Source organism: Hypanus sabinus, chromosome 13 (genome assembly GCF_030144855.1).
Source record: "Hypanus sabinus isolate sHypSab1 chromosome 13, sHypSab1.hap1, whole genome shotgun sequence".
Taxonomy (NCBI): domain Eukaryota; kingdom Metazoa; phylum Chordata; class Chondrichthyes; order Myliobatiformes; family Dasyatidae; genus Hypanus; species Hypanus sabinus.
In genome coordinates, this window is record NC_082718.1 from 2,699,429 (window position 1) to 2,723,288 (window position 23,860).

The following is a 23,860-nucleotide window of genomic DNA, read 5'->3' on the forward strand; positions in this document are numbered from 1 at the left end:
TAGGATAGGGTAGGAATTTAGGTAGATAAGGTAGTTAAGAAAGCTTATGGAGTGTTAGCTTTCATAAGTCGAGGGATAGAGTTTAAGAGTCACGAGGTAACGATGCAGCTCTATAAAACTCTGGTTAGGCCACACTTGGAGTACTGTGTCCATTTCTGGTCGCCTCACTATAGGAAGGATGTGGAAGCATTGGAAAGGGTTCAGAGGAGATTTACCAGGATGCTGCCTGGTTTAGAGAGTATGGATTATGATCAGAGATTAAGGGAGCTAGGGCTTTACTCTTTGGAGAGAAGGAGGATGAGAAGAGACATGATAGAAGTGTCCAAGATATTAAGAGGAATAGACAGAGTGGACACCCAGTGCCTCTTCCTCAGGGCACCACTGCTCAGTACAAGAGGACATGGCTTTAAGGTAAGGGGTAGGAAGTTCAAGAGGGATATTAGAGAAAGGTCTTTTACTCAGAGAGTGGTTGGTGCATGGAATGCACTGCCTGAGTCAGTGGTGGAGGCAGATACACTAGTGAAGTTTAAGAGACTACTAGACAGGTATATGGAGGAATTTAAGGTGGGAGGGGGGTGTTATATGGGAGGCAGTGTTTGAGGGTCGACACAACATTGTGGGCCGAAGGGTCTGTAATGTGCTGTGCTATTCTATGTACAGCATCAGGGCCAATGCCTTGCAAGGGTATACCCTTTTGAAAATGCTCTGGTGTCAGCCTTCGAGACAGATCACAAGGTCACCAGATGCTGCAGGGATTCATGGAGGTGTGGTTTTATTCTTTCTTTCAAAGCATGCATAAAAGGCACAAGCTCATCTGGAAATGCAGCATCACAGCCATTCATAATCTTGGGTTTTGCTTTGTAGGAAGTGATAGCCTTTAAACCTTGTCAGAGCTGATGTGCATCCAATTACATCTCTAACTTAAGTCAGAATTGCTTTTTTGCCTACATCATACCTGCACTTCTTGTACATTTCGGGATCACCAGTCTTGAATGCCACATATCTAGCCCTCAGCAGACTACAAATCTCCTGGTTCATCCATGGCTTTTGCTATGGGTATGTCCAATATGTTCTCGAAGGCACATACTCATCCACACAGGTCTTGAAGTTGGTAACAACTGTGGCGTATTCATTCAGATCCGAATATGAATCCCTGAATATCATCCAGTCAACTGAGTCAAAGCTGTCTCGTACATGCTCCTCTGCCTCCCTTAACCACATCTCTGTAGTTCTCTCCACTGGTGCTGCGGTCTTTAGTCTCTGCTTGCACACTCAGAGTGGAAGTACAGCCAGGTGAATGGCCTTTACAAAGTGTGGGTATGGGATGGCATGCTAAGCCATCATGGATGGTGGTATAACAATGGTCACATCTGTTGGCTCCTCTGCTTCCAGAGTGATATATTGGTGATAGTTGTTCAGAGATTTCTTCAAGCTGGTCTTTCGACAAAAGCTAAACCTTCCTAAACCTTAAGGTAGTAGGACCATTGGACTCTCTCCCAACAACCCCATCCCCTCCCAAGACATTCAATACCATGTAATTTCCAGGGAAAGGAAACACACAGGTCCCCACGTATTGTCAATGAACCCTCCAATCTGTCCAACAATCTCTTTGACTGCACCCTTCCCCCACTGTCAGGCAGGAGGTACCGTAGCATTAAGACAAGAACTGTTAGGATGGGAAAAAGCTTCTTCCCTCAGGTCGTAAGACTACTGAACTCACTGCCACGACCTAGGTCTCATCACACATGAAGCACCAGTGGCGTTATATGGTTTACTTTTTAAACTTGTATCACAAAAGCCCCTTATTATTTGTTAATATACTAGTGGTACTATTACTTTGTGTGTTATGTGTGAGTTATATCTACTGTGTTGTGCACCTTGGTCTGGAGGAACGTTGTTTCATTTGGTGGTATACATGTGTACAGTTGAATGACAATAAACTTGAACTTGAAAACAAGAAATTTCACAGCATATTGTATGTCAGTGATAATAAAACTGTTTCTGATTTTGATTCTAATGTTGTCAATGATGGAATGTTCTTCCCATTACTCCAGTATGATAATATAGCATAATTGGCTCAGTTGGTTTTTTGCAATAATAAAATGTAACCTGTTGCTGACTAAGTGGGACAACACACATGAAATAATGGAGGAACCCAGCAGGCCAGACAGCATCTATAGAAACAAGTGCAGTTGACATTTCGGCCCAAGATGTCAACTGTACTTTTTTTCTGTCTGGCCTGTTGAGTTCCTCCAGCATTTTGTGTGTTGCTCGGATTACCAACACTTGCAGATTTTCTCTTGTTTGCTGATCAAGTGGAGCTTAGCCACCCAAGTTAGAAACAACCCATAGTTTTGAACACAGAGCGAGCTCCATGTCTTCTTTTTCTTTATGAGTAGTCAACATTTTTATTGTTGTCCATAAAGTATCCTGTAGCAGCATAGCATAGCAACAGAAGTGATTACTATAATCTATAGGTCTTCACTGGGGCTGCTGGCCATAATTGTGGCATGTGATATTCAATGTCAGCTAGACAGCTGTTGCCCTCAATTTTAACCTGTGATTCTGAAGGACCATCCAGTGAGTGGGACAACCCTTGAGATAAATCAGGAAGCAGCTTTCCAGTGGATTTGTGGATGAAGGAAAGTCAATGGTTTTAAACCCATTAGGTGGGAGAAGGGTTCTAATGATGAGAAGTTTGATAAATCAGTAGTGCAGTTTAGAGAGGGGAAAAGGAAAATCAGGCTGTGACATGAAGGGGCAGAAAAGCGCATGACAAAAAAAATCTGGAGTTAGTAACAATTATAAAATTATACTTCTTTATAGGAAAGCATGTAGCATTTATAATCATTTAGATTTATTAAATTCACATTTAGTAATAAATTAGTTAGATCAATATTTAATTCTGAGACCTAGTTGCAGAGTGGCCAGGATTAGAAACTCAATATTTCAGATTATTTTACTATATGTTCCAAAGCAACAGGTAACCAAGAGGAAGAGAGGTGTTCTTGTTAATCACAGAAACTAAGCACACTGCTGAGAAGTAGATAGACAGAGGCACACTCAGATGCAGCAGCTTCTAGGAGGACAACCAAAGGAGTTATTGTCTTTTTTTAAAACTTTTTATGATAGCAAGACCATGCTGGACATTGAGAACTTAAATGTGCAGATCCAGCACATCAATGAGTTGCTAGTTGGCTGAGAAACTGAAGAAGCTGAACTTGGTGTGGATCGTGTTGCTGCCTGCGTCAGAGGCATCAGAGTCAATACGTAAAGGCAGTGTGCATCTAAAAGTGAGTGATCATCTCAGTTGCTATTCTGGTGATCACAAGACCCTGTTAGATATTGGTAATGTGGAATGCTGCAAGTCCAATGGTCTCCAGAGGCCATCAAAGCCTTGAAGACCTGCTTTGAGGTTACAGACTGGAACGTGTTTTATGAACATTAATGGACTTACGGATTGCATCACTGACTATATCAACTTCTGTGTGGACACTGTAATACCATCAAGGGCTACTTGCTGCTTCCTTAATGGGTTACCAGTGATCTAAAGGTTCTTATCAACCACAAAAAGAGAGCCTTTAGATCAGGAGACGGGGAGGAATTGAAACATGTGAGAGGGAGCTAAAGGAGAAGATCAAAGTGGCTAAAGATGAATACAGGAGAGAGCTGACATTTGGAGATGCAAGAAGAACATCACAGGCTTCAGTCAACTGAGCTGTAGAACCTCAGAATACAGCCATGAATGGGCTAATGAGTTAAACCAATTCTTCAATAAGTTTGACAATTGCACTCCTGTTCACACCACCCTCATCACACCAGTCCAGGTGCGGAGGCACTCAATGCTCCCTCAGCACCAATGCCTCCCCTCCCCCCCATGGATGAACAACACAGGCTCCCACTGTCTACATCCCCTCCTTGCCCTGCACCTACCATCTACATCCTCACATACCAACATGTGATATGTATTTTATCACATAAAAGAGCAAGTCAGAATAACAAGGTCCTTTTTCAGGCTGGAAATAGCAGCTATAATGAGTGGAGTGCAATAAGGATCAGTTCTTGGTCCTTGGTTATTTATGATTTCTATTAATGACCGTGAGTGGAGATGAGCAGAATCTAAGGCATCCAAGTGTGCTGATGACACAGTAAGTTGAGTGAGTAGGCAAAATCTCATCAAATGGACTTTAATATAGGAAGGTGTGAGATCATGAGTAATCAACAGGAAGACTGTTATCTAAATGGAGAGAGATCACAAATAAATGAAGTACAGAGTATATACAAGACATCCTTGTACATGAATCATAGAAAAAGCTTGCAGCCAGCTACAGCAGATAGTCAGGAAAGTAAGTAGCAAAATGGGATTTATGGTATTGGGCATTTTGGAGTTTAGAAATAGGGAAGCATTGCAATAATTTTACATGTTAGTGGAAAGGCTGCACTTGTACTACTGTGCACAATTTTGGTCCTCTTATTTAAGAAAGGACATACCAACATTGGTAGTCATCCAAGGAAGATTTACTAGTCTAATTCCTAGGATGAGTCTCAAACAGAGGAGCATAGATAAAGCTTAAGAAGTGGTCACTTAAAACTCACTTGAAGGGTGGCAAATCTTTAGAACTCTTTAACATAGAGGGTTTGGGAGGGTAGATCATCAAATGTGTTTAAAAGAGGTAGATCAATTCTTGAAAGGTCAGGGGATTGAAGGCTATGATGAATTAGCCCTGAAGGGGAGCTGAGACATCGCACAGCACAGCTACAGATTGAATGATATGGTTGGTCTGAGGGGCCATATGGCTTACCCCGCTCCTGTTTTACTGTGTTCTTTTTGTTTCATTCTTATTTATCCAAATAATTAACTGTAATGGTTTCTCTTCTTTCACCATTATCACACTGTCCCTTCATATTTTCATCCAGGAACAAGGCTTCGGTTTCCACTCATTCCAAATTCTTCATCTTGAAATTTGAACACTAATTCTGTTCCCCAGGCTAAAATTAAACTAGTCTTTTTTGTAATTTTGATCATATATTTCACTCTTAACCAAGCTTTGGAACACCAATCCATGCTATAAAGAAGATCACCTACTTTATTTCTGATCACCCTGCATCAATATATCATCATAGGCTTCATCCAATGTATTATGCCTTTGAGATATGGCTATTCCTCTACACTACAAGAGAGATGATTTCAATATACTGAGAATGTAGGGAATGGGAAGATATTGATGTTGGTGAACTAATAGAAGTGTGATGAGGTAGAATAAGAGTTTGGGGTCACATGGCCTGATTCTGTTCTGTAGTGCTCTATGACTCTTTGCATTAGGAGTCTGAATGAATAAGGCACTCAGCCCTTATAGCCTGGTCTACCATTTATTTATATCATGGCCCATCTGACTGTAACCCCTACTCTGCATTCCCATCTCTCTGTGGTAACTTGTCACTCCCTTTCTTGTTAAATCTTTTATCAACTTTTGCCTTGAAAAAACACAAGTCTGCTCCCAATGCCTTTGCAGGAAGAGTGCTCCAAGGTGTCATGGCCCTCAGAAAGAAAAAAAAAATCACAACATCGCTGTCTCAAACTGATGATCCTTCATTTTTAAGCCATGATTTTGAGATGAAGTCCATCATTGGAATTCCGTCACCAGTGGCTTCACAAACACCAACTAAGATTCTGAGGAAATGTTAAATTTGTTTCTCTCCTCTACAGAATCTGCCTGACCTACTGAGTATTTCTTGCACTTTCCATTTTTAGTCCTTCCTCACACTTCTCCCATTCTCACACACAGGTGTTCCATTATTCCCATCAAATCCACTCTACTTCTCCTATAACTGCAACATCTCTTCCATATCTAACATTTTCCTGAAACACCTCTTTGTCATTTGATAATGACAATTGGTCATGAAGCGCGTTGGCTAGATAGAAAATGCAAACCTGTAAAGACCACTATAGATATAAGAGATAGGAGCAGAAGTAGACCTTTCAGCCAACATGGGAGCTGTGGGATGCTCTTTGTGGTGAGTGACTAGAAACTGTGAAAAGTGAAGGGATACTACTTTAAACTTTAAAGCTACTGGACAGGATAAAGAGGAAGCATACACTTAGCGGCCATTTTATTAGGTACTTAGTGTACCTAATAAAGTGGCCACTGAATGTATGCTTGTAGTCGCGAGCTGCTGTGGCCCATCCACTTTAAGGTTCAATATGTTGTGCATTCAGAGATGCTCCTCTGTGCACCAAAACTGTAAAAGGTGGTTGTTTGAGTTGCAGACACCTTCCTGTCAGCTTGAACCAGTCTGGCCATTCTCCCCTGAGCTCTCTCAGAAACAAGGCGTTCTCATCCACAGAACTGCCGCTCTTTGGATGCGTTTTTTTTTTGTTTTTCGCACCATTCCCTGTAGACTCAAAAGACTATAGAATGTGAAAATTCCAGCAGTTCAGCAGTGTCTGACATACTGAAACAACCCTGTCTGGCACCAACAATCAATCCATGGTCAATATCAAATTAGATCACATCTTCCCTATTTTGAAGTTTTGGTCTGAACAACAACTGAACCACTTGATTATGTCTTCATGCTTTTATGCATTGAGTTGCCACTGGATGTAAAACAGATGGAATTTTAATCATTTAAGAGACTCAAAATCTAATTGAGGAAATTGACAAGAACATTGATCAAATATGAAGAACTTTTATGACATTAAACACCAGGAATCAAATATTGGTGCAAATTAAAATTACAGCCTAGCTATTTAGTCATTATGGAAATCTAAAATTTTCTCCTGAGAAGGATGTGGATATTGGGATTCAGTGTGATCTTTAAGAAATAGGGTTTATCATATTTTATTCAAAAGGATATCAAGGGGCATGGAACTAATGTGGTTGACTGTAGCTGAAGTATGTAGATGAGCCACAATCTAAATCAATACTGGAAAGTGATTGCAGTGCTGAATGGCCTTCTGGTAGGTTTTTTTTTCCCTTTTAGAAGTTGTATGGTTAAATAGAAAGATAAGTTCAAAGTACATTTATGATTGAAGTATGTATACCACTTACAACCTGACATCCATCAATTTGCAGGCAGCCAAAAAACAAAGAAACAATAGATTTGCGTTAGGGTTCCGACAGGCCGCATCACTGTCTGGTATGGAGGGGTTACTGCACAGGACCAAAAGAGGCTGGAGAAGGTTATAAATCTAGTCAGCTCCATCTTGGACACTAGCCTACGAAGTACCCGGGATACCTTTAGGGAGCGGTGTCTCGGAAAGGCAGCGTCCATTATTAAGGACGTCCAGCATTCATGGCATTGTAGCGATGTGCTACACACAGCGCTGAAATAACAACACGCAGTTGGTAAGTCGATTCGAGACTAGTTTATTCAAACTTCGCGGTGCTGGTATTTCAATCCCTAGCGCCCGTCCTCTCCGGGCGGAAATGACGTCAGAGGTGCATTACCAAAGTCTCTCCCCGCGCGCTGGCTATTTGTGAGCCGGTTCACCTGCGCAAAAAGTGGGTCGCCACAGCATGCCCTTTTCTCACTGTTACCATCAGGTGGGAGGTACAGAAGCCTGAAGGCACACACTCAGTGATTCAGGAACAACTTTTTCCCTTCTGCCATCCAATTCCTAAATGGATATTGAAGCTTTGGACACTACCTCACTTTTTCTTTAATATACATTATTCCTGATTTTGCACGTTTTTAAAAATCTATTCAATATACGTAATTGATTTACTTGTTTATTAATTATTATTATTTTATTTATTATTATTATTTTTCTCTTCTATATTATGTATTGCATTGAACTGCTGCTGCTAAGTTAACAAATTTCACGCCACATGCTGGTGATAATAAACCCAATTCTGATCACACTAAAAAACTCACACATCAAAGACTGTCAAACACCCAATGTGAGAAAAAAAACGAACTGTGCAAACAATTAAAAAAGGTCAGTAAGTACCACACAGAACATGAACTGCAGAGTAGCTGAAAGTGAGTCCACACCACAGAACAAAATTAAGGACACCAGGTGACCAGGGAGATCAAGGGAAAAAAAACACTTGGTGGCTACAGGCAACTGAACACCTGAGAACATTGAGCAGAATAGAGAGTGTAAGAGAGTACTTAAAGATAAATGAGGACAAAGAGGGGCTATGAAGTTTCACTAGCAGATCAGATTATAGAGAATTACAAGGCAAGTTTATGAAGAAGATGGGATACCATGGAAATACTAAGAGCCCTTCAGGATCTAAGAGGCAATCTTTGCACAGAACCATGGAATGTGAGTGAAGTCCAACAGAATACTTCTCATTTGTATTCAGTAAGAAGAAAAGGGTAGTAGATGCAGGGTCCAGTGTGATGGGTGGATACGACCATTAAGAAAGAGAAGGTGAATAAATCCCCAGGGCCTGTGAGTATGTATCCTAGGCAGCTATGGGAAGTAAGGAAGCAAATTAATGGGGCATTGATGGAGATTTTTACATCCTCATTTGCCACAGGTGAGGTATCAGGTAACTGAATGGTTATAATGTGGTTCCTTTATTTAAGAAGAGCTGCAGAGATAACAGGTAAGCCAGTAACAACAGGCCTCTGAGTCTTATATTAGTGGTAGGAAGCTAACTGGAAAAATATTCCAAGGAATGGGATTTCTTTAAATTTAGAAAAACAAGAATTGGCCAGCATGCTTTTCTTGTGTAAAAACGAATTTTACCAATTTGATTGAATTTTGAAGATGTAACTAAGTATCTGATGAGAATAGAGTGATAAATCTTGTCAAAGGCCCTAGTCGAGTCCTTGTAAATATTGACTGCATGAACTGGAATTATGCCTATAACATGGTCCTGCATTGTAGGCTAGTCCAAAAAGTTGAGCACTATGACATCCAAGGCAAGCTGGCAAATTGGATTCAAGATTTACATGGTAATAGAAGGCAAAGGATGGTTGTTCATTACATGTCATCTCCACGTCACTCTCACAAATGTTACATCTGTCCCGTCTTTTGCATATACATCTTCCATTTCTCATAGAACATAGGAACATAGAAAATACAACACAATACAGGCCCTTTGTCCCTCAAAGCAGTGCCGAACATGTCCCTACCTGAGAAATACCTCGGCTTTATCCATAGCCCTCCATTTTTCTAAGCTCCACGTAGCCATCCAGGAGTGTCTTAAAAGACCCTGTCGTTTCCGCTTCCACCGGCAGCCCATTCCACGCACTTACCACTCTCTGCATAAAATAAAAAACTTACCCCTGACATCTCCTCTGTACCTACTTCCAAGCACCTTAAAAATATGCTCTCTCATGCTAGCCATTATTTGGCCTAATGGGGACATCTTCCATCTGCTGAGCTCATTGACTAGGCGCCATACTTCTCCAGCCGCTTGTCTTCATTAGCAGCTTTTCCCCCTCTAATCCTCTCAGCTAGTTCCTCTTCCTTCAGTCGGTCGTAGGTGACAAAGAGATTCTTCTTTGTTGACTTGAACTTGTCTCTTAGCTCTTCTGTTTCGCTCCTTCTAAGTTCAGCATGACAAGCATTGACCACACTCTTTGCTGCGGTGTTTCAAGATCTGGCTCTTTTTGATTCACTTCACAGTAGGCAGACTCTTTGTTGCATCTGTGTGTGCATCTATGGGTTGTTGATAGCAGTCAGTGGCAGTTCAGAGAAGGACATAAAGATACAGAAGGCACTGGCATGGAGAGCTATGAACGACATGAAGGAAATCTGGAGGTCGAACCTAACCAGAGGACTCAAAAAGTGGATCTTCATAGCAGTCATAGAGTCCACATTCTCACATACAGATGCGAGATGTGGACACTCACCAAGACCATGTTAAAGTCACTAGATGGTTGCTATACACGAATGCTCCAGATGGCTCTTGCTGTGAGTTGGCCACAGCACATGACTGACGTCAAGCTCTATGACGATCTACCGATGCTCACCACTAAGATTGAGGTGAGAAGATTGCAACTAGCGGGGCACTGTCTACGCCACCCTAGTCATCACATGGGAGCCCAGGCATGGGAGGATGAACCCTGGGCGCTCTCCCAAGACTATGGTCAACACGCTCCTAGAAGATAGCGGCGTGGCTAATGTAGATTAACTGAACACACTGATGAGGGAGAGGGAGGAGTGGACAGTCCATCATCGTGCCCAACGCTGGCCCCCTAGGCCTGAGTCGATGCAGTAGTAGTGTAGTGCTAGCCATTTCAGCCCTGGGAAAAGGTCTCTGACTATCCATACAATCAATGCCTCTTATCATCTTATACACCTCTATCAAGTCACCTCTCATCCTCTGTCACTCCAAGGAGAAAAGGCCAAGTTCACTCAACCTATTCCCATAAGGCATGCTCCCCAATCCAGGCAACATGCTTGTAAATCTCCTCTGCACCCTTTCTATGGCTTCCACATCCTTCCTCTAGTGAGGTGAGCAGAATTGATCACAGTATTCCAAGTGGGGTCTGGCCAGGGTCCTGTATAGCTCCAAAATTACCTCTCGGCTCTTAAACTCAATCCCACGATTGATGAAGGCCAATTCACCATATGCCTTCTTAACCACAGAGTCAACCTGAATAGAAGCTTTGGGTGTCCTGTGGACTTGGACCCCAAGATCCCTCTGATCCTCCACACTGCCAAGAGTCTTACCATTGATGTTATATTCTGCCATCATTTTGACCTACCAAAATAAAACACCTCACATTTATCTGGGTTGAATTCCATCTGCCACTTCTCAGCCCAGTTTTGCATCCTATCAATGTCCTGCTGTAACCTCTGACAGCCCTCCACACTATCCACAACACCTCCAACCTTTGTGTCATCAGCAAATTTACTAACCCATCCCTGCACTTCCTCATCCAGGTCATTTATAAAAAAATCACATGAATAGGGGTCCCAGAACAGATCCCTGAGGCACACCACTAGTCACCAACCTCCATGCAGAATATGACCTGTCTACAACCACTCTTTGCTTTCTGTGGGCAAGCCAGTTCTGGATCCACAAAGGAATGTCCCCTTTAATCCCATGTCTCCTTACTTTCTCAATAAGCCTTGCATGGGGTACCTTATCAAATGCCTTGCTAAAATCTATATACACTACAACTATGGCTCTACCTTCATCAATGTGCTTAATCACATCCTCAAAAAAATTAAATCAGGCTCACAAGGCATGACCTGCCTTTAACAAAGCCATGCTGACCATTCCTAATCATATTATGCTTCATAAATCCTGCCTCTCAGGATCTTCTCCATCAACTCACCAACCAATGAAGTAACACTCACTGGTCTATAATTTCCTAGGCTATCCCTACTCCCTTTCTTGAATAGGGGAACAACATCTGCAACCCTCCAATCCTCCGGAACTTCTCCCATCCTCATTGTTGATGCAAAGACCATTGCCAGAGGCTCAGCAATCTCCTCCCTCACTTCCCACAGTAGCCTGGGGTATATCCCATCCGATCCCGGTGATCTATTCAACGATGCTTTCTAAAAGCTCCAGCACATCTTCTTTCGTAATATCTACATTCTCAAGTTTTTCAGTCCACTGCAAGTCATCCCTACAATTGCCAAGATCCTTTTCCGTAGTGAACACTGAAGCAAAGTATTCATTAAGTACCTCTGCTATTTCCTTCGGTTCTACATACACTTTTCCATTTCTCTTACAAATCTTGTTTCAAATCTTACACACACTTGTTCTGCTCTCAGATATTCCCCTTCAGATAGCAGTTCCATCTCTCTAGTATACTTTCTTCATTTCTCATCCACGTTCCATCTTCCTTCAACACCTTTGGATCTCTCTTGATCACCATCCCTACTGCCATACACAATGTCTGTCTCTCCCACAAAGGTTTCACCTCTATCAGACTGACACTACAACTGTCACATAAACATTCTGCAAAGTTTTTTTCATCTTTGAGCTTTCCAAATCTCATGCATATTCCTTTGACCCCAACCCCCCCCCCCCAGTCTCTCACCCTGTCTCCCTGTTCTGTATTTAATGTTTAAGTAATATTTGTGTAATATTATAAATATATTGGTTAATTAAGCATTCTTGTTCATTTAAAATAATTCATTATCAATGGGAAGCAGCCAGTGAGTGAGTGGGCCAGTGAAGGAGTGCAGATTTGAGCTTTGACTCGAGAAAATCTGGCAGTTTTGCCAGTTGGACTGTGCAATCAAGTCAATCAAGATTTGAATAGCTCTGCAAAATGCAGTTGATTACACAATCAAGAATTGAATAGCTCAGACTCAGCAGAAAGCAGCTGATTGGGCAATCGAAGTCAGGTGAAAGCAGAGTGGGCCAGTGAAGGAGTGGAGCTTTGAGGCTTCGATGAGAAGAGGCGGAGACGAGCTTGCTCCCAGTTAGGCTTTACAATGCCTCCTGAGATGGTGATGTGCCTCTCCTGTGAGATGTGGCAGTCTTGGGGGAACTCCCCTCTCCTGCAGAGTCACATCTGCCAGAAGGGCTTGCGGCTGGGCGATCTGGAAGACCGTGTGAGGAATCTGGAGCAGCAGCTGGATGACCTTCGACTCATAAAGGAAAATGAGGCAGTCATAGATGAGAGCTACAGGGAGATGGTCACACCTAGGCTGCCAGAAGCAGGTCGTTGGGTGACAGTCCGAGGGGGGAAAGCTAAGGAGAGTAGACAGGTAGTGCAGAGCACCCCTGTAGCCATTCCCCTGAATAATAAGTTTACCATCCTGGATGCTGTTGGTGAGGACGACTGACCAGGTGTGAGCCACGGTGGCAGGGCCTCTGGCACTGACTCTGACCCTGTGGTGCAGAAGGATGGGACAGAGAAGAGGAGAGCTGTCATCATTGGAGACTCAATAGTCAGGGGAGCAGACAGGAGATTTTGTGGATGTGAGAAGGACACCCGCATGGTTTGTTGCCTCCCGGGTGCCAGGGTCTGGGATGTCTCTGACCAACAGGTACACAACATCCTGGTACAAGAGGGAAAGCAACCAGAAGTCGTGATACATGTTGGTACCAACGACATAGGCAGGAAGAAGGATGAGGTCCTGAAGTGTGAGTTTTGGGAACTAGGCAGAAGGATGAAGAACAGGACCTCAAGGGTGGCGTTCTCAGGATTGCTGCCAGTGCTACGTGATAGTGATGGTAAGAATTGGAGGAGATAGCAGTTGAATGTGTGGCTGAGGAGTTGGTGCAGGGGGCAGGGTTTTAGATTTTTGGATCATTGGGATCTCTTCTGGGGAAGGTGGGACCTGTACGGATTTATGGGTTGCTCCTGAACTCGAGCGGGAGCAATATCTTTGCAGTTAGGTTTGCTAGCCTGGTTCAGGAGGGTTTAAACTGATTTGGAAGGGGAATGGGATCTGGAGCAATAGAGCAGTGAAAGAAGTGCATGGAGTAAAGCCAGCTCTAACATATAGAGAGGCTTTGAGGAAAGAGAAGCAGAATAAAGGGTGTAAAGGTAGTAAGTAGAAGGGCTAAACTGTGGGTACTTCAATGCAAGAAGCATCAGGAACAAAGGTGATGAACTGAGAGCTTGGATACATACATGGAATTATGATGTAGTGGCCCTTCCCCAATTAATTCCCCAGTTCCCCAGAGACTTGGCTGGCACCAGGGCAGGAATGGATTCTCAATATTCCTGGATTTCAGTGCTTTAAAAGAGATAGAGAGGGGGGGAAAGGGGATGGGGTGGCATTACTGGTCAGGGATACTATTACAGCTACAGAAAGGGTGGGTAATATAGCAGGATCCTCTTTTGAGTCAGTATGGGTGGAAGTCAGGAACAGGAAGGGGGCAGTTACTCTACTGGGGGTATTCTATAGGCCCCCTGGTAGCAGCAGAGATACCGAGGAGCAGATTGGGAGGCAGATTTTGGAAAGGTGCAAAAATAGCAGGGTTGTTATCATGGGTGACTTTAACTTCCCTAATATTGATTGGCACCTGATTAGTTCCAAGGGTTTAGACAGGGCAGAGTTTGGTTAGTGTGTCCAGAATGGATTCCTGTCACAGTATGTTGACAGGCCGACTAGGGGGAATGCCATACTAGATCTAGTCTTAGGTAATGAACCGGGTCAGGGCACAGATCTGTGGGTGAGCATCTGGGGAACAGTGACCACCACTCCCTGGCCTTTAGCATTATCATGGAAAAGGATAGAATCCGAGAAGACAGGAAAATTTTTAATTGGGAAGGGCAAATTATGAGGCTATAAGGTTAGAACTTGTGGGTGTGAATTGGGTTGATGTTTTTGCAGGGAAATCTACTATGGACATGTGGTCAATGTTTAAGGATCTCTTGCAGGATGCTAGGGATAAGTTTGTCCCGGTGAGGAAGATAAATAATGGTAGGGTGAAGGAACCATGGGTGAAAAGTGAGGTGGAAAATCTAGTCACTAGTCAGGTGGTAAAAGGCAGTATACATGAGGTTTAGGAAGCAAGGATCAGATAGGGCTATTGAGGAATATAAGGTAGCAAGAAAGGAGCTTAAGAAGGGGCTGAGGAGAGCAAGAAGGGGGCATGAGAATGCCTTGGCGAGTAGGGTAAAGGAAAACCCTAAGGCATTCTTCAATTATGTGAAGAACAAAAGGATGACAGGAGTGAAGGTAGGACCGATTAGAGATAAAGGTGGAAAGATGTGCTGGAGGCTGTGGAAGTGAGCGAAGTCCTCAATAAATACTTCTCTTTGGTATTTACCAATGAGAGGGAACTTGATGACAGTGAGGACAATATGAGTGAGGTTGATGTTCTGGAGCATGTTGATATTAAAGGAAAGGAGGTGTTAGAGTTGTTAAAATAAATTAGGACGGTTCAGTCCCCGGGGCCTGATGGAATATTCCCCAGGCTGCTCCAGGAGGTGAGGGAAGAGATTGCTGAACCTTTGGCTAGAATGCTTATGTCCTCATCATCCAGGGGAATGGTACCGAAGGATTGGAGGGAGGCGAATGTAGTCCCCTTGTTCAAAAGAGGTAGTAGGGATGAGTGTAGAAGAATGAGAGGGGACTTGATAGAGGCCTACAAGATTATGAGAGGTATAGATAGGGTGGATAGTCAGTACCTGTTTCCCAGGGCACCAACAGCAAACACCAGAGGGCATATGTACAAAATTAAGGGAGGGAAGTTTAGGGGAGACATCAGGGGTAAGTTTTTTTTTTTTTTTTACACAGAGGGTTGTGAGTGCCTGGAATGACTTGCCAGGGATGGTGGTGGAGGCTAAAACATTAGGGGTATTTAAGAGCCTCTTGGACAGGCACATGGATGAAAGAAAAATGGAAGGTTATGGGGTAGTGTGGGTTTAGTATTTTTTTTAAGGATTATATGGGTCGGCACAACATGGAGAGCTGAAGGACCTGTACTGTGCTGTAGTGTTCTGTGGTTCTATGGTACTATGGATAGTCCGGGTAATTATAGACCAGTGAGCCTTGCATCTGTGGTGGGAAAGCTGTTGGAAAAGATTCTTAGAGATAGGATCTATGGGCATTTAGAGAATCATGATCTGATCAGGGACAGTCAGCATGGCTTTGTGAAGGGCAGATCGTGTCTAACAGCCTGATAGAGTTCTTTGAGGAGGTGACCAGGCATGTAGATGAGGATAGTGCAGTGGATGTGATCTACATGGATTTTACTAAGGCATTTGACAAGGTTCCACACGGTAGGCTTATTCAGAAAGTCAGCAGGCATGGGATCCAGGGAAGTTTGGCCAGGTGGATTCAGAATTGACTTGCCTGCAGAAGGCAGAGGGTCGTGGTGGAGGGAGTACATTTGCATTGGAGGGTTGTGACTAGTGGTGTCCCACAAGGATCTGTTCTGGGACCTCTACTTTTTGTGATTTTTATTAACAACCTGGATGTGGGGGTAGAAGGGTGGGTTGGCAAGTTTGCAGACGACACAAAGGTTGGTGGTGTTGTGGATAGTGTAGAGGATTGTTGAAGATTGCAGAGAGACATTGATAGGATGCAGAAGTGGGCTGAGAAGTGGCAGATGGAGTTCAACCCGGAGAAGTGTGAGGTGGTACACTTTGGAAAGACAAACTCCAAGGCAGAGTACAAAGTAAATGGCAGGATACTTGGTAGTGTGGAGGAACAGAGGGATCTAGGGGTACATGTTCACAGATCCTTGAAAGTTGCCTCACAGGTAGATGGGGTAGTTAAGAAAGCTTATGGGATGTTAGCTTTCATAAGTCGAGGGATAGAGTTTAAGAGTCGCGAGGTAATGATGCAGCTCTATAAAACAATGGTTAGCCCACACTTGGAGTACTGTGTCCATTTCTGGTCCCCTCACTATAGGAAGGATGTGGAAGTATTGCAAAGGGTACAAAGGAGATTTACCAGGATGCTGCCTGGTTTAGAGTGTATGCATTATGATTAGAGATTAAAGGAGCTAGGGCTTTCCTCTTTGGAGAGGAGGATGGGAGGAGACATGATAGAGGTGTACAAGATATTAAGAGGAATAGACAGAGTGGGCAGCCAGCTCCTCTTCCCCAGGGCACCACTGCTCAATACAAGAGGACATGGCTTTAAGGTAAGGGGAGGGAAGTTCAAGGGGGATATTAGAGGAAAGTTTTTCACTCAGAGAGTGGTTGGTGTGTGGAATGCACTGCCTGAGTCAGTGGTGGAGGCAGATACACTAGTGAAATTTGAGACTACTAGACAGGTATATGGAGGAATTTAAGGTGGAGGGAGGGAATATGGGAGGCAGGGTTTAAGGGTCGGCACAACATTGTGGGCCAAAGTTCCTGTACTGTACCGTACTATTCTATGTTCTACTTGTTTAAATACTTTGATTACTTATGTCATCACACTTTCATGTGATATGTATGCACATCACTTAAAGTCAAATCCACATTTTGGACTCCTGTCTTCACTTGAATTAGGTTAATGCATTGAAGTTATAAAACATAACTTTGGCACCAAAGTATTTTTTAAAATGAACCCGAGAGGACTACCAATATTTTGAAGCACAGCGAGACATTCAAACTAAAATATAACACAGCGAGGTACATCAAGCTTTTAAAAAGCAGTGCAGCACATGTTCTTTGGAAGGGAAGAAATGGTTGAGTTTTTAAAAAATGGTAGTAAATGGATGAACTTATGGGTTCATAAAGAATGGGTAACAGATGATGATTATCATAAATAAAACAAATGACTAGCTACGTTGGGAAAATTGAACACATTTGATTACATGAATGATACATGAATATGTATACTGATCTAATTCAGCAAAAGTTTGAAGTAAATGAAATGGCCAATGAGAAACAAGTACCAATTTTGCTGAGTTCGTTGGGTTTAAAGGTATACAGTTTGCTTCGAAGTGTAATGGTTTTAAACAAACTAGCAAAAACGAGCTTTGCTGATATTTTAAAAGTGATGTAGCAGTATGGCTGAAATGAAGAGAGTGTTTGGCTATAGCTGGTTCGTAATGGGCTGAATAACACACTGAGATCATTTAGACCAGATGGACCTGAGGAACTGCATCCTAGGGTTCTAAAAGAGGTAGCGGTAGAGATTGTGGTGGTATTAGAAGTGATCTTTCGGAAATCATTGGACTGGCATGATGCCCGAGGACTGGAACATTGCAAATGTCACTCCACTCTTTAAGAAAGGGGGAAGACAGCAAAAAGGAAATTATAGACCAGTTAGCCTGACCTTAGTGGTCGGGAAGATGTTAGTCTCAATTGTTAAGAATGAGGTGATAGAGTACTTGATGACACAGTACAAGATAATACAAAGTCAGCATGGTTTCCTTCAGGAAAAATCCTGCCTGATGAGCCTGTTGGAAATCTTTGAGGAGATTACAAGTAGAATAGATAAAAGGGTTGAAGTGGATGTTGTATATTTGGACTTTCAGAAGGCCTTTGAGAAGGAGCCACACATGAGGCAGCTGACCAGGTTAAGAGCCCATGGTATTACAGGAAAGTTACTAACATGGTTAGAACATTGGCTGATTGGTAGGAGGCAGCGAGTGGGAATACAAGATCCTTTTCTGGTTGGATGCCAATGATTAGTGGTGTTCCACAGAGGTCGGTGTTGGGTCTGCTTCTTTTTATGCTGTATGTAAATGATTTAGATGATGGAATAGATGGTTTTGTTGCCAAGTTTGCAGATGACACAAAGATTGGTGGAGGGGCAGGTAGGATTCAGAAGGACTTATACAGATTAGGAGAATGGGCAATAAAGTGGCAAATGAAATACAATGTTTGAAAATGCATAGTCATTCACTTTGGTAATAGAAATACATGTGTGGACTATTTTCTAAATGGGGAGAAAATCCAAAAATGGATGTGCCATCAAAGGTTATGGAGAGAAGGCCAGGAACTGGGGTTGAGGAGGAGATTTTTTTTAAAAAAAGATCAGCCATGATTGAATGACAGAGCAGACTCGATGGGCCAGATGGACTAATTCTGCTCCTATGTCTTATGGTCTTATCATTTAGTTTGTAGAATCCTGCAAGAAAGCATTCAAAATTTCTGTCAGAATCACTTCCTGGAGTCTCAGTCAATTCCTGCAACCACCAGGAGGTCCCAGAACCTGAGAATTTTCACAGCCATGAGTCTCACCTGCCAAGCAGAGTGATTCCCCTTGTCAGGAAAGGCCAAAAGAGTAAGAAATCAATCCACAGTGAAAAAATCTTTAGGACTGAATGGGACAATTTGAAATTTACCATGCTGTGGATGTCTGTATAGTAGCTGAGTTGCATATAGTATTTAAGCTGAGATGCATTCTCTGTTGAGGTGGAGTTTATAGCTAAGCAGGGAACAGTGTTGTACATTTAATATTTCAGTAGTGAGTGATATTGTAAATGTGTTGTTGATTAAGTATGCCTGTTTAAAATAATTCATTACAGGTTGTATGTATAAATATATTGTTTGAATATATCATCATACTACCACATGCTAAGTGCATGCCTCGCTTAAACACAAAGTTAGACCCGCTTTTCGACTCCTGTGTTTTCATTTGATTTAATATATTGAAGTTACAAAACATATCCATCTCTCTCTTACACATGCACAGCTGCTCAAACTCTTCTACCAATTAATACATATTCCCACAAGCCTATTCTATCTTCCCCTCTCTTGTTCAGTTTCCTAGACACCTGAGTCTTCACCACACCAGCTCCATCTCTGCACTTACTGGGCCCACCTTTCCCATGTGACTCTTCTATCTCATATCCAGCTTCTCTATTTGTCTCCCACACACCTGATCAATCTCTACACCCGTTCTACCTTACTTAACAGTTCTAACCCATGCACGTGCTTATAACATCTCTAACAAACATGTTGCAACTCTCACAAGCCCCTGTTCCATCTCAGAGATGTCCATTCTTCCTCACCATAGCTGCTCTTCAAAGTACAAGTAAGTTTATTATCCAAATATGTTAACATCGCCATAAGCAGCCCTGAGATTCATTTTCTTGCGGGTAATCACAATAGATACAAACACGCACAATAGAATCAGTGAAAAGCTGCAAACAAACACAGACAACCAACGTGCAAAAAAAACTGTAAATACAAAAAACAATTATTCTAATAATGAATAAATAAGTAATAAATTATAGTGAGAAAATGAGTTAAAGAGTCCTTGAAAGTGAGTTCACAGGTTGTGGAATCAGTTCAGTATTGAGGCAAGTTCAGGAGCCTGATGGTTGTAGGGTAAAAACTGTTCCTGAACGTGGTGATGTGGGACTGAAGGCTCCTGTACATCCTGCCAGATGGCAGCAGTGAGAGGAGAGCACGACATGGATGGCAGGTGCCCGCAATGATGGTTGCTGCTTTCTTGAGCCAGCACTCCTTGTAGACATGCTCAATGGTGGGGAGATCTTTTCCTGTGATGGACCAAGTAGTATCCACTATTTTTTTATCTCTCCTCTACACCTGCTCCACCTCAGATCATTTTCCATCTCTCCTACACCTTTCCCACTTCTGGAGCACACTCATTCCATCTCTCCCATGTACTTGTTCTATCTTGCACACTTACATGTTCCAACTTGAACATTTAATTGTTCAACCCTCCTTACAACACTATTAAATTCTTTCACAAACCTATCCTGTATCTCAGAAAAACCAATCCCATCTTCCCACAAAACTGTTCTATCTTCCCATCAATAGGAGCATGTCAACCCACACCCACTTCATCTCTCTTCAGCCTGTTCCAATTTTCAGCATGTCCTATCTCAAATTATGCTCACTCCATGTACCTGTTCCACTTCTCCTACATATCAGTTTCAAGATTCAATTGTCTATTGACATTCTTCAGTACCCAAGTGTAAAGGAAAACAAAATGATTGTTACTCCAGATCTGATGCAACAGAAAAAAAACACACAATACACATAAGGCACACTATAATTAAAAAAAACAAAAATGTCAGACACCTCTCCCATTTATCCTACATTATCTGGTTCATTCCACATCTCCTAAACTCCTCTACCTTTTCCAAAATACTACCATTATCTCCACCATTCATGCATCGGTTACAACCCTGGCAAAAAAAACCTTCTACAGACACCTGATCACAACATCATCTCACCTCGAACGTTCATTCTTCCCTTTCACAGCTGCTCCAACTCTCAAGGAATAAATCTATTTCTTCCACCTCAATGTATGCCTGTTCTATTTGTCACACTCCTCAACCAAGTCCCACATGTTCTTTCCCAGTTTCCTGCCTTTCCTCACCTCATTCACCTCTGCTGTGAGCCTGTTTTCAAATTTCGTGTCCAAACCCAGATACCAGCTCTTCACATTATGTCTATCCCTCCTCTGCAGTCTTTCAATCTCTTCCCCCCCCACCTTTTCCATCCTTCCTGCAATCCTTTTTTCCCATACACCTGCAGCTGCTCCATTTCATCTCTCAAACTTCTTGGAATCTTTCCATGTACCTGTTCCATCTTACCTGATGACTTGTTACATCTGCTTCATCTCTCTTCCTTTCTGCTTTATCTCTCTTTCTTGTACCCACACCTAATTCAATACTCCTCATGCCTATCCCCTTGCCCTAGTCATTTCTCTGTTACTCATCTTCCCAATGTCAACTGATATATGTATTGGTATCAGTTTGGATTCATTATTGTCAAGTACCAAGATACAGTGAAAAGCTTGTCTTGTATATTGTTTATACAGATCAAAGCTACCAAAAAAGTACAGTACAGGTAAGTGAGTTCCCGAGTCTGCTACCGACAGGATAGAAACCGACCTTCAACCTGTTCCATCTCTCTCACATCTCTTCTATCTCTGATGAAGCACCTGTCCATTTCTCCTGTGGAAATGATTCTGGTCTTCCAAACAATCCTTCCATCTTCCTAAGTATTCTATGTTTTGGATCGCTCCTTTCCTGCATAACTGTTGTATCACTTCAGCATTCATTCCTATCAGTCTCATCTTATCTTGCCTATTCGTTCTAGGTCTACCCTGCCTGTGATCCTTATCTGCACACCTATTCCCTCTCTCTTTTATACTTATTTACCTTCTCTCTCTTTATCCTGATCTTAATCACAGCATCCTCACTTCCATCGAATTAGCTCTTCTATATATTTGCTCCCGATGTCCACTGTTTCCACACACTGTAGAGGTGTGTGGCCACAGATTTTTGATCCATCTCGCTCATGACAACACACATTTCCTACCGTTCCTGAATGTCTTCTAGTGCACTATTGAATCTCTGCCACTCTCTATTCTTTTCGACAACCAGGTGCATCCTATCCTCACAGTGACCTTCCTTTTCACTACTCCTTTCACTTAGGAGCTGATAAACACAAGAGACTCAGCAGATACTGGAAATCCAGAATGCATGTAAAATGCTGGATTGTTCATCAGGTCCTGCTAAAGTGTCTCAGTCCGAAACATTGACTATTTATTCCCTTCTATGGATGCTGCCTGACCAGCCATGTTCTTCCAACATTTTGTATGTGTTACTTAGGAATTGATGGTTCTTATTAAGCCAGCTTTTGGCAATGGTATTAACTGGCATGCCAATATTATTCCATTATCACAGTAACACATGAAAAACTGGATGACCTCTGTGCCCACACACCTCTACAGTATAAACAGTCTGCTGACAGTTTCTGCCACCTCAGGGGGAACAGGTTCCATCTAAACAAAGCCACACAAGCAAACTGAAACAAAACATCCAAAGTATTTCTTTGTAGCATGTGGACTGTAGTACGTGTGTATAGATCCTTTGGTAACAATGAGTGGTTGTCAAAATGTAGGATATACTGATTCTTCAATAATAATATCTTACTTTCCGATATATACAGAGCAGCTGCAATGCACAAAACAACAAAGCAAATGGTAGTGCTTAACGCAACAGTGTTCATTTTTAATGGAAAGGTTTGTCTCAAAGCACTAAAATTAAAATTAGTCTCTCAATAATAATTGTATAACTGTATTTTGAGACTTGTCTGTTTCTGACCACCCCATGATTTTCATGAAGGGCGAACAGAGAATCTCCTTGAACCTTTAGACACTGATCACGTCTTGGATGAAGCGATAAAGCTGTAAGCAGCTTAGGCACACAGACCAGAAATGTCCCAGGTTTGACTGAATTAGCCAGGATGTAAGGGTGTTCTGACTGATTGAAGCCTGGGGTTAGGAATGAGAGATTTTCTGTGGTTACCACTCTTGCAATATTTCCCCAAACAGTCCTTGGAAGTTATTTCTCCTTTTGACTCAACATCTCATTCTCCAAACTCTTAGTCAAATACTCCTGCCTTTTAAAGACTCCTCAGTTAACATGTCATCTGTTCACTCGTGCTTTGTGCTTCTACTAAAAATGCAATATTCGATCTTCCTTACCTGTCAGGCTCAAAGCCAGCCTGAATCCTGGTGGCAGTGTAGCGCTGTGCAGCAGTCTCATGCCCAGGCCTATGATGATACCCACTTGGAGATCCCACTCCAGGGGGCACCTGATCCCCAGTGGGCCGTGGCAGTTCCATTTCCCCCACAATTGTCCGATAGTCGATCTGGTAAAGCTCCCGTTCCAGATTGTTAAATCCACTGTGATTCTGCTCATCCATTCCCTTTCACTCAGGAAAGCGTCGTCCTAAATCTTCCAAGTGTTTAAGTGTAAATCCCTTCTCAAGCACAGGTTACCAGGAACGTGTGGGTGGGGATGGGAGGATCCTTTCTCAGTCTGTGTGCTGGCTGCCAGAGTGAACACACATCCCACCAGGGTTAGCACCAGTCAAAATGTTCGGGTAACAAAACCTCCATCACACTGCCCTGAAGACTGCAAAAGACAGCAACAATCTCCAAACATCTGTAAGAGAGTTTAAGTAATCTTAGAAAATATTGCTTTCCTACTGTAAAATTGGTGCCCAATATTTAAAATAGATTATATTCAATTTGTAATCTAAGGCCATGCATACTTTTGCTCTTTTATCTCTCTCTCATTCTCTCTCTATCACTATCACTGACTCTCAGCTGATATACGTTAGAGAATATTTTTGTTTCAAAGCGTAGCCCTGCAGCTTCAGATTAGCCTTATTCTGACAATGCCAGACGTCACTTTATAAAGAGGATTTGAGATTCTAGAGAGATACTGGTAGTACCCGCCCTCTTGACAAACACACTCATGTCAACCGTTCCCCTTGGTGCTCCTGCTCGCTCCCCTAGGACTAATATAGCTACCAGTGAGAGTGTTCAGCAAGCACCAGCAGAACAACTACTGTGAGCAAATTTGTGAACTGTTGTAGATGATAAATATTATCCTCATGCCTTCTATCAGGAAGGAGGTACAGGAATCTCAGGACTCACACCACCAGGTTCAGGAACAGTTACTACCCCTCAACCATCAGGGTCTTGATTCAAAGGGGATCACTTACTCCATCATTGAAAGCTTCCCACAACCAATGGACTCATATTCAAACACTCTTCATCTCATGTTCTCAATATTTATTGCTAATTTATTTA

The 23,860-nt window shown here is 42.5% G+C and overlaps 1 protein-coding gene across 3 annotated transcripts in view; it reads right to left on the reverse strand.

Annotated features, from left to right (window-relative positions):
* LOC132403576 (inosine-5'-monophosphate dehydrogenase 1) overlaps positions 1–23,178 on the reverse strand; it is a 117,537-nt gene extending 94,359 nt beyond the window's left edge. The window contains exon 1 of one of the 3 annotated variants that reach the window (XM_059986993.1): positions 22,745–23,178. In XM_059986993.1, coding sequence (XP_059842976.1) covers positions 22,745–22,965 — 221 coding nt within the window. In that variant the 5' untranslated portion in view covers positions 22,966–23,178. The remainder of the gene's footprint in view (positions 1–22,744) is intronic. The other 2 variants (XM_059986991.1, XM_059986992.1) reach the window with 2 other exon arrangements.
* Positions 23,179–23,860: the final 682 nt, after the last annotated feature.